Source organism: Erpetoichthys calabaricus, chromosome 3 (assembly GCF_900747795.2).
Source record: "Erpetoichthys calabaricus chromosome 3, fErpCal1.3, whole genome shotgun sequence".
In the NCBI taxonomy this organism is placed as follows: domain Eukaryota; kingdom Metazoa; phylum Chordata; class Cladistia; order Polypteriformes; family Polypteridae; genus Erpetoichthys; species Erpetoichthys calabaricus.
In genome coordinates, this window is record NC_041396.2 from 80,345,698 (window position 1) to 80,364,503 (window position 18,806).

The window sequence follows — 18,806 nt, forward strand, 5'->3', positions numbered from 1 at the left end:
TTTACTGTATTTCTCTCATTTTCCTTAAATGTTCACTAGCATGCATATATCATGTTCTGTGCGCACTCTGACTTTTCCGATTGTATTTTGGCTTTGATGCACGGTCTTCTTGACTGCCAGTTTTGCTCTTTAGCCTATTCTTTGACTTATGGTACTCCTACTAGTTATTTTTATTTAATTTTTACTGTCTCTTGTGAGTCAGTGTAATTTTGAATTATGTTTGTTATTTTTGTTCATCACATGACCATGATCGTTGTGCTGATTATGTCACAGGATGTGACAATATAAATATGACAGTGGTCCCTTTATTGTTTATCTCTTTGTGGGTATACTTTGCTTTGTGCAAATCTCTATTAGTGGTAGTTAGCTTTACTTGAACTAGGCACTAGCATCAGGTTTTGCTCTTCGTTTTGAACTTATTTTTGTCCTCAACTTCTGACTTTCGTGTTGCTCTTTGGTTATGGTTACCTGGTGCTTTAATCTGCCAGTTCTGAACTTTTGCCTTTCCCTCACTACAAATATGTATGCATGTTTTTATTTCTAATATTATCTTTCCATCTGAAATGATATTATCTTAATGGTTGGACAAGCAGTGTTGGGATGTCACCCTGTAATCACACATCATTTACATTTTCACTTACTCACAGATGACCACTGAAGCTCAGGTTCAAGACCTTTTCACCCCTTTTTCTGCATTATTGAGGCTTTTCTGTCTGGCTGGGCATACATTGTGTTTTAAAGGCTAGTCAGTGAAGTGCGTCCTGGTTATTGTTATTTCTGTTGTTAGAAATTGCGTAAGAAGATAAAGACATAATGCTGTCTGCACTTCTTTCTCCTTCTCTCACTCACAACTGACAGGCAATTGCCTTAGGCAGATCTTGTGGAGAAAAGCCTCTCTTGTTATTATGTAGGAAGGTAAACACCAAGCTGGCAAAGTGACAAGGCACAAAGGCTTTTAATGACTGGTTACATTGATCGGTTGATTGACATGCACTCACTTTCTTCTGTAACTTGGCCAGATGACTCCATAGTTATTTTAAAAATTATCTGTCTCAGTAGAATGCGAGGCATGTGGTTTGTTTGATTTCTGTCTAAATTAATTTTGAAATCTCACTTCTCTTACAGCGCCCGAGATGAGCTAGACCATGCAAATTACAAAGAAGGAGACCTTCACTTTTTGGACATGTTAAAATCCAGAGACGAGGAGAGGCAACAAAGACAGCTGGAGACTCTGATGCAGCAAAGAGAGGAGGGTGAGGAAGGAACTCTCACAATCAAGGGAGAAGATGGTGGCCAACGAAGGATCATAGCAGAAACACAATCAAAGCAAGTGTCCTCTCCAGAAAAGAACTTCATGGCGGTTCTGGTAAGCTAAACAGCAAGTCTCAGAAAGTCTACTAAAGGTCTGAACATCTTCACACAACAGTCTTCCACTCTAAATTACCTTTAACATTAAACAGGGAAGAGGCTCTGTGGAGCAGTTGATAAACATTGATAAAGCTTCAGTTGGTAGCACATTCTTTATCTCTTTAGGTTCTTGTAGGTACTCTGATCCCACCATCTTCCCAAAGATAAATTGACCCTGTCTGAATAAAAGTGTCTGAGTATCATCTCTTCTAATTCTGGTTTCTGTCCTGTACTCATTCCTCAGAACTCCTTGCAGGATAAGTTATGGATTATTTGGATAAAGAGTGAAAACCTAAACATCTCAGTATGTCTACTAGAATGTGGCCATCAACTAAAAAAAAAGAAAGTAGCTTGCTTATCAAACAAAAACATTACGGTTTCATCCATAAGTGAGAACAACCATCCATTGAAAGTAACCATTTATATTGTTAAATTCACACTGTTACAAACGTCACATAATGAATTTTGTGCTACATTTGTTTATTCTATATATTTATAAAAAAGAGTACAATTAACCCTTGCTTTTTCTGTGACTGATTTTCTGGTGCATTACATTTTGGCGATATCACCATATTTCTCATTCTCTTCTTCATGACTTTGCAAATGGGTTCAACTGGACTGTGGAGGCTTAAATAATTTTCTAGTGGTTGATGTGAAACTATCCCTCAATTTTAATTCACTCATCTTTACTTAGCCACATCAGCTGCAAACAAAGAAACCTGAATGCGTCCCTAAATTTCTCCATCACAACTAGCAACTGAAAACAAAGACAGAAAACATCCCCACTCACTCTGTCTCACCATTTCCAGCCATGCCATATTTAATCCTGACTTCTGCCAGTATGAAGAGCTGTTTGTGGTGTTATTTTAATGTGGAGTCAATAATGTGCAACAAACAGTTGAAGTGGTGCAAATCACTGAAAGGGGTCACAAGAAGCAGTTGGGGAGCCAACCAGGTCACCCCATTTAATTTATGGCAAATATGCATGAGTGTGTGATGACACCACGTGAAACAAAAACTTAGGATTGTTTGCCCTGTAAATTGCCTTAACTGGATTCTTCAGTAATGTGCTTGTGTTCAGAAGGTTGGTTCAGGAGCTCCGTTCTTTTGAAAGTCCAGATAATAAAAAGACACTTCCTTCCTGACATACCTGCAGTTATAAGCCTCCAACTAGAAGGTATGGGGCCTTCTGTAGATGTTGGGGATCGAATGCACTCATTGGGTGCCTTCTTGGATAAGATCCATAGCGACAGTGCACCTTCCTGCCTTGGCTTAGTATTACATACTCTAAGAGCCATGAAGGTGATCCTCAGGCACCCATGTGTGACACAGCTGAAATACAGGAATGGAAGTTGGTGTAATGATCTCAGCAGACAGAGCTGGCAGATTCTATAGTTATTTAGTTTCATGCTCATTTTGTGTTTTTTTAGTTTTCATTTTGCATTGTATGACTGGCAGTCTTGCATTGTTTCAAGGATTTAAATGTTTTGACAGCACATGGGGTGTGACTAAGTGACATAGTGGGCATGGTCACAAAAGTGGGCATATAATGCACAACCTCTGACCATTTCCATAAACTCCTCCATTAAATGTGCTAAAGTTCCTTGCATGAGAAAATGTAATAGCAAAAATGTAGTCAGTATGTTCCTTTTTTTATCTAGACCAGATTGTACCAGATCCACACCAGCTGCCAAATTGGGAAAGCAACTTATGGAAATGTTCTAATGTGATGTACAGGGATATTTTTAATTACTTCACTTCATCTGTCTGAGGGTGAAATGTGCTGATGAGAAATTCCAAGAGTACGAAATCACAGCAGTACCCACCTCAGAGGTAAAGTGGGTCATGCTCTTCTAAAGCTAGTCATGGTCTTTTGTGTTTGAAGGTGAAGACCTAAATAAAGGAACGAAATATGCTGTATGTGTGCTCATTCAGTCATTGGGCAATTTGGAAATAGTATGTTGCTCCTCCATAGCTCAAGAGGGAATGTCATATATGGATAGAGAGGGTCCGGTTTTGTCTCAAGTTTAAAAGTTCTTGCTACAGAGCTGGCCATTATCAGAGTAGGTCTTTTGAAGCCATTTTAAAGCAGAGAGCATGAGCTATGTGTTCAAAATGGCTACATTCTTTGGGGTTCTAGGGAGTGTTGTTCCTTTCACATGCTGTGGGAATGTACTAGAGGAACTCCATGAAGCTAATCCAGGAGTTTCTTTATTTTTTTCTTTTTTTATTGATTTTAATCAGAAGCAAATAACATTCCATACAATCAAATCAAACTTAACACACCAAAATTCAACCCCCACCCAAGAGGAAGAGACGAGAGCGAACAACCAGATCAAATCTTTAGAATCAGGGAGGGAAGAGAATCCTTTTACCTGATATAGAAGCTTAATCTAAAATGTTTTTATTTAGATCCTGCCATATTTTTCCTCTGATTGAGAATTAGATTTTTTCCAATTTCAAATAGTATAAAACAGGGGTGTCAAACTCAAATAATGAGTGGGCCAAAATTTAAAACTGAACAAAGCCGCGGGCCAAGGTTGAAAAAAATTACCTTTTAATAGGCACCCAAACAAGTTTTGCGTTGAAAATTGAACAAGCAAGGCTTATATAACTTTATAATGACATGCAAACCCGAGTTTCATGTTTAAATATAAAAATTGAATGCCTCTTTTCTATTTGCAGCCTTCTGAGGTAAATATCAAAATAAACTTTTTTCCACAGGCTAATAAATACATTTGAAAACAAAATAACAATAATGAATGAATCAAACATTCAAGCCTTGAAGTAGCAAGAGAAGAGTGCATGAATAAAATGTTTTTGCTCAGTTTGCTACACTGATTTGCTTTAACACTGAATATGGAACAAGCCATGCTTATAGCTTAACTTAACTTAATAGTGCAAAATCAACTGTCAAAGAACAAACGAAGAAACATCAATGGCATATTAAATAACATTTAAATAAAAAATGAATGCCTCTTTTCAATTTGCTAAATATCAACATTAACTTTTTCCACTGGCTAATACATAAATCAATCATTCAGGCCTTTTTACTGTTCAGTTTGCGACACACTGATCTAACATGGTGTGTTCAAGCCAGACACCTGGCATCTTTTCTTGGATGCTAGTTCATCAGTGTCGGGGCTCAGGCTTTGAGCTGAGGCAACCTTCATTATCGAACGAAGGTGTTCATCAGTGAGACGTGCCCTGTGAGATGTTTTCGTCATCTTCATTGAGGAGAAAAGTTGCTCACATAGGTAAGTGCTGCCGAACATGGAGAGCAATTGAGCAGCTTGGGTGCGGAGCTGAGGCATTGTGTCAGGGATGTGTTGTGGAAACTGTGCGGCGCCAACAGCATCATACTTTGACTTCAGCGTGTCATCACACTGGAGTTCAATCAGCTCCATTTGAATGTTAGTTGGTGCTTTTTCCACATCGACTGCGAAGGGATTACTAAGCAGTTCAAATCTCCATTTCTGACCATCAAAGTCGCCAAATCGTCGGTTAAACTCAGCGCCGAGTACACTGAGTTTTTCAGCAAACTGTGCGCACACGGCGGTAGAGATCTGCGTATTTATGGTTTGGCAACAGGGGAAATGGCCAAGGTTTCCTTGCAGCAGCTGATTCTCCCACAGGCAGAGTTTAGCTTTAAAAGCTTTCACTGACGAGTACATCTCGGTGATGATGCGGCCCCGCCCCTGTAGCTGCAGGTTCAGCGCATCAAGATGGCTTGCGATGTCAGACAGAAAGGCCAGCTCACACATAAACTTTTGCTCCTGGAGTTCTGCTGTGTCCTTCCCTTTGCTTTGCAGAAACTGACATATTTCTTCACGCAGCTCGAAAAATCTGTTCAGTACTTTTCCGCGGCTTAACCATCTCACCTCTGTGTGATACGGCACGTCTGTGTGTTCCGAACCAAACTCTTCCAGAAAAGACTTAAACTCGCGGTGATTCAGACCTTTGGCTCTTATAAAGTTAACAACTTGTGTTACTGTGGTCATAACATGTTCCATCTTTAGGGCTTTAGCACACAGTGACTCTTGATGTATAATGCAGTGATAAACCGATAGCTCACCTGCACAGTTCTCTTCCCGCATCTTTTCACGCATCCTGCCCACCAGACCATTCTTTTTACCACTCATCGCTGGCGCACCATCAGTGGTTAATCCCACGAGTTTATCCCACGGCAGGTTTATTTCAGTTACACATTTGCAAACCTCCTCAAAAATGTCCGTCCCTGTGGTTGTGCCATGCATGGATTTAAATCCCAAAAGCTCCTCCGTAACACACATTTTTGAGTCGACACCGCGGATGAAGACTGACAGCTGCGCAGTATCAGACGCGTCAGTGCTCTCGTCCACAGCGAGGGAAAAAGAAACAAAATCTTTCCCCTTTTCCATCAGCTGGTCATGCAGATTGGTGGCAAGATCATATATGCGCTCCGCTATTGTGTTCCTGCTCAGGCTTACGTTTGAAAAGGCCTGTTTTTTCTCTGGGCACACTTGGTCACAAACTTTCAGCATTATCTTTTTAATAAATTCTCCCTCATTAAAGGATCGGGTTGATTTGGCGATTTCTTCTGCCACGATATAACTCGCCTTTACAGCAGCCTCGTTTTGTGCTGTGGCTTTTTTGAACATATTTTGTTGTGAAACCAACCCTCTCTTCATCTCCTCTACTTTCTGGCTCCTTTGAGTCGTGTCCAGGTCCTTGTACATGTCCTGATGTTTCGTTTCATAGTGTCGCCTAAGGTTGTACTCCTTAGGTACCGACACGTTGGCTCCACAAACGAGACAAACAGGTCTGTCTTTCAGATACGTAAACATATATTCTGTCTCCCACCTGTCCCGAAAAGTTCTGTTTTCTCCCTTCCTTTTCGTCATTTTTGGTAGGGGTAAAACAGTGACACCTAGAGTTGTAGTATTGGGCCGCAGCACGTCTGGAAAGAACGCTGCTTGCTAGAAATCTACTGACACAAAGCTGGCGCGCCAAAACAACCGCAGAGCATTATGGGATTTGTAGTATTCGCAGTGAATGCGGTGTTACAGCAACACCGCCGCTGTATAATACCGGTGGGCCAGCTCTAATGTTAATTTGATATTGCCCCACGGGCCAAATGAAATTACACGGCGGGCCAAATTTGGCCCGCGGGCCAGAGTTTGACACCTGTGGTATAAAACATCAGTTACCCTCTGACTTAAAAGTAGTAGGGTGGGATTCTTCCAGGTGAGCAAGATAAGTCTTCTTCCTAGTAGTGAGGTAAAGGCAATTACAGTTTGTTTGTCATTCTCTACTTTAAGCCCATCTGGTAGTACACCAAACACAGGCATTCAAAGATTTTTGTCCAAAATATTGTTAATTTGGTGCACGCCCAAAACATGTGGCTCAGTAAGCTAGATTGCAATGTTCACTGGTTAAATCTTGCTCTTGGATATAATTTGGACAATTTTAAACAAGATAAATGTGATCGATAAAATATTTTACGCTGAATAATTGAGTGGTTTGTGCATATGGAACTAGAGTATATTACCGTATGTGCCTCACTGCCTTCCACTATTTTCTGAAATATTAAGTGAAAGATCCTTTCTCCATTATACTCTGAGATCTTTGAAATGAAGGGATTTTAAAATGTTTTTATATATGGTAGAGATGCTATATAAGTCAGGAAAATTGGGCTGGTTCCATTTAGAAAAGCTTCTAATTTGAAAGTAGTGGAAAAATTGCATTGATTAGAAGTTACATTTGAATCTTGTTTGTAGGATAAAAAGACATTTTCTGTGTATTGTACAAATCTCTAAGTGTTTTAATCCCAGACATTTTTCAAACATTAAATATTGTATATGTTTGAAAGGGTGGAAAAGAGTGGTTGTTATGTAGAGGTGCAACAGATAAGAGCTTCTCTGTCTTAAAGTGCTTCCTACATTGGTTCCATATTCTAAATGAATGAAGGGCAATTAGATTATTAGTGTATTGACAATAAATTCTATTTACTTGTGTACAGAGCAGGATATATAAAGAAGTACTGCATGATTTCAATTCTAATGCAGAAAAGGCTTGTGTATATTCTTCAATTTGTATCGATATCCAGGTCTTTATGGCCTGCATATTTGCCTCCCAGTAATAAAATTGCAAGTTAGGTAGTGCCATGCCCCCTTCTGCTTTAGGTCGTTGTGGAGTCACCCTTTGGATGCATGGATGTTCTGAATTCCAAATAAATGAGGTTATGATTGAATCAAAATTCTTAAATTATTTGTTCATGCATATGGGGATGCTTTGAAATAGAAAAACAAGCTTGGGAAAGATGCTGATTCTCCCTGCTAATTTGAGATGGAGCCTAGGTCATCAATTCACATCTTGGCGAAAAGTGAGGTAGAATTTTGTTATTTCTAGCTTCTATAAACATTGCTAATAATAGTGGAGCTAACTTATTTGAAAATTTGTTATAAAATTCCACTGGGTAGCGATCAGGACCTGCCGCTTTCCCACTTTGAAGAGAGTTTATAGTGTCTAGTAATTTATAAGAGTGTCAGAGATTTGTCTAGTTCCACTGCACTAAGAGTATCTAGTTGTGGTATCTGTAATAAATCAAAGAACACATTAGATTGTGCCTTATCTTCTTTAAACGGAGTAGAATATAAGGACTTTCAGTACTATCTAAATGTCTGGGTTATATTTTTATGGTCAATGATTTTATCTCCATCTGTGCTAGTAATTACTGTTATTGCATTGTGGCCTTCCTGCTTGTGGTTTTGTTGGGCTAAGATCTCATTGGCCTGCTCTTTGTATTCATAATAATGATGTCGTGATTTAAGGATGAGCTGTTCCATTTCTTTAGTTGTCATGAGGTTAAATTCTGATTGCAAAACCTGTCTTTTCCTATAAAATGCCTCAATAGGAGACCTGGCATAACTTAAAAATGCCTTTAGAGTTTCCTAGAGTATTCCTACAGAGACCTCTGAGGATGCATTTGTTTCAAGAAAGTAATCAGTTTGCTTGGATATGAATTCTGTACAATTCTCATCAGCTATTGACAGGCGGTTAAGACTCCAGCTACAAGATGAGTGTGATTTAAGCTCCATGATCAGAGGGGAGTGGTTACAGATAACAATAGCAGTGTACTTACAAGATTTGTTAATAGCCAAAAAATGATTGTATATGAAGAAATAATCTTTGAGTAACAATGATGTACTCGTAAGAAGAAGGAATATGCTCTTGTGTCTGATAAGTTCTGATCCATTACAAACTGTACAATTATTTTTGCAGTATTAGACATTATCGCTGTTATAATTGAGGATCTATCCAGGTCTGGATTTAAAACACAATTAAAGACTCCAGCCGTTATAATTTTATGAGTGTTCACATTAAGAATAGATGCAAATACAGTTTGGATGAAATCTCTATTATTCACATTAGATGCATAGATATTTATCAAAATCACTTTAGTACTAAATACATCTCCCTTCAGGATCAGATATTATGGCTGATACTACAAAAGGAATAGTTCTTTGTATTAAGATTCCCATACCCCTAGTTTTCTTTGTATAGCTGGATTGAAAAATTTGGCCAATCCACTCTCTTTGCAACCTAAACTGGTCCTTTCTTATTAATTGAGTCTCCTGTAAAATACTATCTTGGCATTTAGACCTTTTAGGTGAGAGAACACTTTCTTTATCTTTAATTCATGAGTGAGACCTTTGACATTCCAGCTCACAAAGATCACTGTTTGGTCATACAGACATTGTTTCTGAGCTTTTGTTGACATTTGTAGTCTTAAGTTAAGGTAGTACATTGTTACATATGATAGCTTTGACCTAGATTTCATGTTATTGCTAGGTGTTATGGCTATGTACAGTAGCTTGTTGTTATGTTGGTACTTACAGTTATTGGGGTACAAAGGATAAATAAGAACTAGCATTTTGCATCCCCAAATGAGGCAGACCACACATCACAAAGACCCAGTCCTCTGATCCACAAAAGACAGAGCACATCCATAACAAAACAAACCCTCCAGCAGTGGTGTAGAAAAGGTTAAAATTGAGATATCTTATGAAAGTACAGTCCAAATACAATAAACCTATGATATGATCTTAAACAGTCCCAATACAATAAACATAGGAAATGATATTAAACATTTCCCATGGAGACTGTGATAACGTATGATAGTACATTCTTAATACAATAAACCAAGGGTATGATGTGAAAAAAATCTAGGAGTTTCTTACATGAAAAAACTTGCAATTTCTTATGTATGGTGGCCTAATGTTGACCAAGACTTGGTAGATGAGGTCAGATTTTATACAGATTGTCAAATGTTGCAGAAAATGTCACCTCTGTTCCCTTTTGTCCTCTGGAGTGGCCATACAAACCTGGTCTAGATTGCATTTGAACTTTACAGGACCACTCATCGGGTGCATGTTATAAAAGCTGTCTCCAAATGGCTCAAAGTGCATATCACGACCAGTTTTACTGTTCCAACAACTTTATGTCACATTTTTTCTATTCATGGTTTTGCAAATGTTGTTGAAGCTGATAAATGTCGAACTTTTACTGGCAAAATGTTCAGAGAGTTTGAAACTAAAAATGGGATCTGTCACACTAATGCTTTTCATCCTGCTTCAAATGGGCTGGCAAAAAGGTCAATACAGACTTTGAAAGAAGGGCTGAGGAAGATGACAGGTACAAGCTTAGAAACTAAGATTTACCAATTCCTGTTCCAAAAACCACATTACACCACAAAGTACATTAGACTAGACACCTGCTGAAATGCTCATGGAGGGAAACCTAAGTAACATCTAGTCACATCTACTTCAGACAGACATTAGGATGAAAGTAGCAGGTTGTCTAGAAAAGCAAAACGTGAGACATGAGCAGCATGCTAAGAAGTGTTGCTTAAAGTCAAACAACACTGTGTTTGGTTGTTGCTGGAACCCAGACATCATTCTTGAAAGGCAATGTCCACTCATGTTTGTAATACAAATGGGAAATCATTATTTTGGCATCAAGATTATATTAGTTTGACTCATGTCCCAGATAAAGATACAAGTTTCAGATCAAGAGGTAGCATTAGACCAAACTGAAGTGAATGAGCTGGATGGAACAGAAGAAGAGTTCTCAGGTATTTCTACTTCAGAACTGAAAAAAAGTTTCTGTTATTAATGTGAGTGATCTGACTCAAGGTATTCCATCCACTTCAGCATCTACAGTTCCAGTGGATATTGAAATGCTTCTTTTGGACAAGTGATCAGGCACACCAATGAGTTCTTCTCACTAGAGGAAAGGTCCAGAGAGACTGAATTTATGATTGAATGTAGTTTTTAGAATTGTTAGTTGGGCTGTTAAGCCTTATTATTGCTGTTGTTAGCTATCATTTATTGCTACTGTTATTATCACAGATGGGGTAAACTAATTAAAGGGGGAGAAACATTATAATTGAGAGAGGTTATTGAAGCTTTAAGGTCAGCTAGGTGTGAGGGTGGTCTGCCTTTGTGTGAGCAGTAAGTATAACCAAGCAGGTTGTGTTATGCTGGAAGTTTTCCTTAACTGTTACCAAGCTACAATAAAGAGTGTGGAAGTCTTATAAAGTGTGACTACGGAAGTTATTGCAGGTATCACAAAAAGTCACTTGTCTAGGTGGGGATACCCGTTTGTTGGGTTCTTTTCCAGTATAAGAGAGGTGAACAGAGTTTTATAGGTTTGTCCATTTCAAGTCAGAAATAATTGCGTTTGTCACACTTAACTCAACTGCACATTTTGTACATACTAGTATTTCTTCATTTCAGTGTATATGCCTACAGTAAAAAACAAGGAAAACTTTTGCAGAAAAAAAAATTGTAAAAAAATAGTAAACTGGAAATATTCCATTGCAAAGTGAAGCAAAGGTTACAAACCTGCCAAAGAAACAAACAAAGGCAAACTACAAACCTGAGAGAGCTGGAGGCTGACTCTGAGATAAGTGTAAGCGTATATCGATGGGCACACCCAGATGCCACTGATAAACAGGTGCACAGCCATGCAATATACTAAAAAGAGAAGTGCCAGGAGCTGGTGTGACTCATGTATGCCATTCATTTCAGACTTGTTAGTTTTAAAGGTCATCTAACCTGCTACACATTAAAATAAATACGGTACAAACTAATCGAAACTAAGAATGCTATTGGTCGTTTGGTATCACTGCCATAGTATACAGTCTGTCTGTCAGCAGGCACTTGCTCATTTTTAACACTTTGAAGTATATTTTTAAATATTCACCTTGTACTGTTTAGCTCCAAAATAGATCATAGACAAGGCATAACTTGTACAGTAAAGGTTGTGCACATAAATGCTGCCAGGAGAACAGTAAAGTAATTTGAATGCTCTCCAGTTTTTCAAGGTACATTTTGTTGTTTTGATGAACCCTATTACAAGCCTGCCTTTCTTCTGGACCCAAGAGCTCAGTTAACCTCCTTGCTGACTGAAGTGACTCAATAACAAGAGGAGTTTGATGAAGTCTCCACTCTATTTTGTTGAACTTGCATCAACTGAGCTGCCTCTCTGGCCTACACCATTACACTTTTGGAATTCTTTATCCTGTCTCACATGAATATGGGCTGTGATATCTCTGATTAACATTTTGATACATTCAAGAAGTTAGTTTGTGATTACTTTTTAAATTTTTCCCCCCTGTCTATTAGTGATGGGTGATACTGTTGATTTTGTTTTCGATCCAATACTGGGTGATACTGAGGCCAGTATTGCTAATATCGATACCAATACTGATGCAGCCAGAGTGTCATTTTGTAAGAGTGGTTAATCTACTATAAAATCTTACAGTATGTGTGAGCATCAAAAAGTCACTTTTTAAAAACTTTGCATTAGTAGTCAAGTACATATACAGTAGTGCCAAAAATCAGACTTATTTGCTTGTTTATTAACAGAAATTAGTAAACTTGTTCAGTTCTTGCAAAGATCTGTGGAACAACAACAAGCGTTAGCATTACATTTTTGCCCCTACAAAAACATGTAAAAAGCGTTGCAATTTTTGGCTGAAAAAAATGACATTTTTATTTTTTACTGTAAAACGTGCAAAACACTAAAAGTACACAGAAGTGTAATAAGTATAATAATGCAAATATCAAGCGAGCGTCACTTTCAGATTCAACAATCTCACTTTAGGTTTCACTGTCCGTTTCAATTTCACTGACTGAAGGCAGATTCACTTCATCATCACTGCTGATAAATGGCCCCTCAACATCATTACTCGTATCACTGCCAAGAGCATGCAACACTTGGACTGCTGAAAAACGTTTTTTGCAAGATGCCATTATTACTAGGCACGCCTACAGGTGAGAGGAGAAGACAAGGCTATTGTCATGGTAATGCTCGGGACTACTGCTTTTAGCACTGTTTTTACAGCCTAAGTGAAGTAAAGGTAATATCGAGTAATATTTTTTTATTTTTTCAAAATGGACATAATAAATAAAAAAAATTTCAAAATGTGTTCTAAGTATGTCCATTCATCAATCTTTAAATCTAATATTCTCTTTACTAAAAACAGACATTGATTTTTTTTCTATTCAATTACAACAACTCTACATCAGTTTACAGTACTAACGTTACCTGGGTACTGCCTGCTTTTCTGAAAAGCTTCTTTAAGAGTAGACTACTGCCCTTTGACAACCATGCCAGGCTTTACAGCCTGATGTGTCTGTGCACTTTTCTAATTGCCTCTGTTGTAACTTCTCATTTTCAGCAATGTGACTGACTTCCATGTGCTTTATCAGGTTTGCGTTGTTGCCGCAATAAGATACGGTCTTCTGACACATATCACATTTTGCTTCATTATTGTTCAATGGAGTTAAATAACTCCAAACAGTGCCTCACTTTCTTTCTGCCATTTCCTTACTGTCCACTGATTTGCCTGGTGGACCGCAGCACTGCCGGTGTGAATGCAGGATGATGAAAAGCACGGAAGGAAAAGTAGCTCCCGTTTTACACAATATGACAAGTTAAATTTAATAATCATGCTCTCATCTTCAAATGCTTTCAAAACATAATTTCTAATAAACTTGCATATTATTGAAAATGTGTAACATCGATGCTTTTAATGTGAACATCAATGCTTAAATTCAAAAATCAGGATTGGAAGCATCAATACTTTAATATCGATCCGCCCATCCCCACTGTCTATATGAAGGGAGATTAAAAAATGTCAGGAATTGGTCAATAGAATGGTAGTAGGGTGAAGCTATTGAATATGCTGGTAGGTATCTAATGCTTACCGTGTGGTTAATCAGTCCACTGAGTGGCATCGTGCTGAGTTCTACATATTTCTGGTGTTTATTCTACAGTCATGCTTAAGACTTTTTTCTCCAAGCCACCATGACAGATTTTCAAGAGGCATTGATGATCACTTTTTTGACATTGATGGACTTGTACATAAAGAGTTTATTCCTTGTGGACAGACAGATAATCAATGACATCACATTGAACTGCTGAGGAGTCCCCATATTCATCAGATCCTGAAAATTACACCTGAGACTGAAGGGAAGAAGATTTGGAACTCATATGAAGGGGACCCAAAAATTCCTAAAATTGTTAAAAAACAACTTTATTTTAAAACGCACAGCTATTCATTTCCAGTCACCTTCAAAATACTCTCCTTGAGATGCAATACGCTTTGCCCAGCGCTTCTCCCATTCTCGTTAGCATTTCCTGCACTCATCTCTTGTTGATATGCTTACAGCCTCCTGCATTTTTTCCTGAATTTCTTCCACAGTAGTAAATCTTCTTCCCCTTGTTTGCAAAAATAAGTCACAGGGAGTGAGATCTGGGGATTTATTATTATTATTGTAAAGCAATAATTATGTTTTTGGTCAAAAATTCTTTGACTAACAATGTGGTGTGTGCAGATGCACCATAATAATCATAGTAATAATTCTTTACATTTATATAGTACTTTCCTCACTACTCAAAGAGCCTAACTACCAAATGGAAAATGCAGTTTTGTGTGCCCCACTACTCTAGACGCTTTTTTCCTGATTTTTTTCCCACAGGTTCCTCAACAGTTCAGTGTAACATTGCTGATTAACAGTCTGTTCATGGGTGAAGCCACTCAGCAGACTGATTAACAAGACTGTAGGCATATGATACCTAGCAGCATAGTCAATAACTACACCCCATTGCCATGCTACTGACTGAGTCCAGGACGTTTTTGGCTCCCTCCTCATGTATCTATAACCATGTTATTAATAGTTTAACAACAGAAATGTGCCACCATGCTAATCAAAGATGTATTTTAATTTTGATAATATCACTCCACATTCTGTGAGAGACCAGAAACAGCAGGAGTGGTGCAAGGAAGAACTGAGACCTGCCATAAAAGCTTAGGCTAAGTAGATAACATCAAAACTTATTGCAAAAGTTCCAAACATGACTGGCTCAGAGAAAAAAAAATCACAGCAGTATGTAATTTTAATCCTTTGATATTTTTGTCTTAAGAATGGCAAAAGGACACCATATCCTGAGGAAGCAAAAAAAAAGACTCTAGAAATGCGTGAAGAGCAGGAACAGAGGAGGCTCGTAGAGGCTGTGACCAGGCAGAAGAAAGATGGCAGCACAGAATACAGTGATACAAGGGAGAGAGAAACAAGAAAAGCAAAAAGCCCCCCTAGGATTACAGTGAGTATTTCTCCTACCTGGAACTACCATTGGCTCCTATTTTCCTCTTTCTGCTGTGAAATGAAATTTGTTAATGATAGACCTTTACTTGAATGTGTCAGATTAGAGCAACTGCACTGTATCTGTAAATAATTAAGTGTAACTGCTGTCATTCTCTCTACCGCTGCATAGGTTGAGCACACATGGTGGCTAAACAGTCAGCCTTCTATCCATCTATAGCACCGTTCTTATTAGGCTGTAACCAGACCTCATAGTTTCATTTAACAGTGGCTACCACCTTTATCTTCTTCTTTTCACACTCTCAGTCAAAAAGTCCAAAGAGTGGCTTGGAAGCAGATGATAATGAGGAGATAAACAATCAGTTTCTGGAGATGCTACAGACAAAGGAGTCGAGGAGGCAGCGGAGGAGCTTGAAATCCATGGGTGCAAGCATAGAGTCTGGGAGGCAAGAGGAACCGCTCCACCAGTCACCTGCACAAACGACACAGTACAAGGGACCTCAAGACACAGAAAATGCAGGCAGTGAAGTAAGAAACTTACTTTGGGCTGCTCCATCTAATATGTGCCACATCTATGTCACAGCTGAAGCTCTCGGAGATGGGGTTTGAACTCCAAGATAGTCCTGCCTATATGGCAATTTTATATTCTCCTCATATTTGCATGGACTTTCCTCCGGGAACTGTAGTTTTTCACATTAGGATGTGTGATTTTGTAATATGAATGTAATCTTAAGATGCAGATCAATAATCAATAACATTTTGGGCTTGACAAATTGATGTATTTAGAAAGTTTTAAGGCTTTTTCATTCACATATGGAGTCATGCACCGTTAAGTTCCATATTAAGCTCTAAGAACAGCCAAAGTATTTTAAAATTTTGTAATAAAATGCATCAATTTTGAACACAATTTTATGTGGCAAAGTAATATATACCATGATTGTGAAGAAATAACTTTAAAGACGTGAAAAATATCAAATTTATCCTTTAATCCATTTTAGTTCTGTAGTAAGCTGGCACCGTTCCCAGGATTGGGTGCCATCACATCACCAAGGCCGGTATGATTAAGACCCCCTCAATATCGAAACCCAAAAGCCCCCCACCCATCTCACCTCCATGCCACTAGACACATGCATATATAAACACATTATATGCATCACATTTGTCAACAATAAATCAGGTATTTGCACTAAAATAGAAAAAATACTCAAACTATATCAGGTCAACTTCACCATCCTTTTTTGTTAATTAGTGTATTTCAATGAATGTAATTAATTGATGAGTGCAACATTACATCTTTAGGAAATCAGTTTTCTTCTGATACAACAGATAAAGAACATCAAACGTTTTTAAAAGAACTGTGCAACCTTGTGGCAAAAAGGTGATATTTAACTGATCAATTCAGTTTGCCTATTTGCATCAAATGAAATAAGACTGTTCATTTGGAGTTACAACATTTGGTGCATCTAATTTCACATTGTTGCTCATCTCGATGTAAGTGTTTTTGGACACCACAGAATCAGACTACACATTTCTGCTAGAATTAGCGACATTAGCCGTTACCTGACCTGACTATCTGTAAGGTTGGTCTCATTAGTCTCAACTGCAATATTTACGGCTTGTTTAAAGTGCCTTCTTAAATCATCATCATCTTCTTCTTCTTCTTCTTCTTTCGGCTGCTCCCATTAGGGGTTGCCACAGCAGATCATCTTCTTCCATATCTTTCTGTCCTTTGCATCTTGTTCTGTTATACCCATCACCTGCATGTCCTCTCTCACCACATCCGTAAACCTTCTCTTAGGCCTTCCTCTTTTTCTCTTGCCTGGCAGCTCTATCCTTAGCATCCTTCTCCCAATATACTCAGCATCACTCCTCTGCACATGTCCAAACAAACGCAATCTCACCTCTCTGACTTTGTCTCCCAACCGTCCAACTTGAGCCGACCCTCTAACGTACTCATTTCTAATTCTATCTATCCTCGTCACACCCAATGCAAATCTTAGCTCTGCTACCTCCAGTCTCCTGCTTTCTGGTCAGTGCCACCATCTCCAACCCATATAACATAGCTGGTCTCACTACCATCCTGTAGACCTTCCCTTTCACTCTTGCTGATATCCGTCTGTCACAAATCACTGCCTGCACTCTCTTTTTCACCTCTCTTCCACAATCCCCATTACTCTGTACTGTTGATCCCAAGTATTTAAACTCATCCACCTTCGCCAACTCTGCTCCCTGCATCCTCACCATTCCACTGGTAGATTGGGCCATGTTATCTACTCATGCATGCATCCACAATTACTCATAGAAGAGTGATTGAGTGACCAGTTATCCTATATGGCAGAGTACGGCATATGGGAAGAAAAAGGAGTGCCCTTAGAAGAGCTAATGCAGACACAGAGAAAATGTGTTCCCGCATAAGAAGAAGGCTGTCAATTTTCAATATAGATCATTACATGTATTTTTATCTTTATATTGAAATGATTACAGCCATAGTGGGTTATTGAGAAAACATTCAGCCCTAATGATAATGTAGTCACCAGTCCCATAAATCATTGTTCAAAATCAGAAAGCCCAGATATCTCTGTAGCTGTCGTAGGTTAATGGTCAGGCTCAGAATGTATTCACAGGAGAACACCCTGCTAGCTTCTCAGTGTCCAGACCATTACCAATATCCTTTAGTTTTTAGTCTGTAGCTGAAATTTGCCAGGCTCTGCATGTGTTTTGAACCACTGACATTCCAGAGATTGTACCTTATCATTAAGACTATTATCTCCTTCACTAGAAGCCTGCTGTGAGATTTATTAATAAGTCCATATAACACTCACTTGGTTAAGCCTGTGTCTTGCCGTGTTGAAAAGCCTTTCTGAAGTTGAAAATTATAATTCGTTGTTCTGAATTTTTTATTATGCTTGTCCTCCTAGCCTTCCCTCTTTCTTCATTTTCTGCCAGGAGCTCTTATTTCTAGGGCAGTTGACCCCAAGCTTATGATATGCTGGCACAGGCACTGACTTTTGAATTTTGTTTTACTTCTTCAGCTTAACTCTTGTTACACTGATGGGTCACTCTGAACCTGCAGGTGCCTGGGTGGCCCAGTGTCACAGTGTAAACATAATTGTTGAACTTTACAAAGTAAAAAGAAAAAATAAGGTATGTGCAAGATGAAACTGAACAGTGTTGGCCTGTATAGGTATATAGTCTAATTTTTGCAATTGCAAGTTTCCATGTTAAGTGAAATACAATTCCAAGGCACTAGTGCATAACTTTGCCCAACAGAAATGCATTCAGATAAAAATGAACACCTTTGGTAATACTGGTTAGAACACCAACAAAATTAAGTGTCTTCAGCCCTGGTTATCATCCTGGCAAGACATCTTGAAAGCTTTTATCTATGATGACTCCTTTGGAGGAAGTTTGTGCATCTGGGACAAAAGTACACCAACCAAATCACAGTGACCAGTGCGTAGAACTAGTTGGTTACTTTTGCCATGTCGGGCAGTCACAATGGAGAAAAGTACATGAATTCATAACAACAATGAAAAGGTTTGTCTACATATTCAAATGTTGTAAGTCTTAAGTTTTGTGCCTTGTAATGATGTGCCTGCTGCTTGGATGAGCTTTTAGACTCCTCCCCAGAGCTAAAGGTGTCCAAATCAAGAAATGTCCAGGATAAATGCTACCTACAACAGTTAATACTGACATGTGGATGGGTGTCATGTTAAGGCTTTTTGTATGGGATTTCACGTAATG

At 38.6% G+C, this 18,806-nt stretch overlaps 1 protein-coding gene across 5 annotated transcripts in view; it reads left to right on the top strand.

The window, feature by feature from the left end:
- lad1 (ladinin) overlaps positions 1–18,806 on the top strand; it is a 70,035-nt gene that overhangs the window by 26,503 nt on the left and 24,726 nt on the right. For 3 of the 5 annotated variants that reach the window (XM_028796981.2, XM_028796979.2, XM_028796980.2), the window contains exons 3-5: positions 1,126–1,366; positions 14,884–15,063; positions 15,369–15,590. In XM_028796981.2, the coding sequence (XP_028652814.2) occupies positions 1,126–1,366; positions 14,884–15,063; positions 15,369–15,590 (643 nt within the window). The remainder of the gene's footprint in view (positions 1–1,125; positions 1,367–14,883; positions 15,064–15,368; positions 15,591–18,806) is intronic. The other 2 variants (XM_028796982.2, XM_028796984.2) reach the window with 2 other exon arrangements.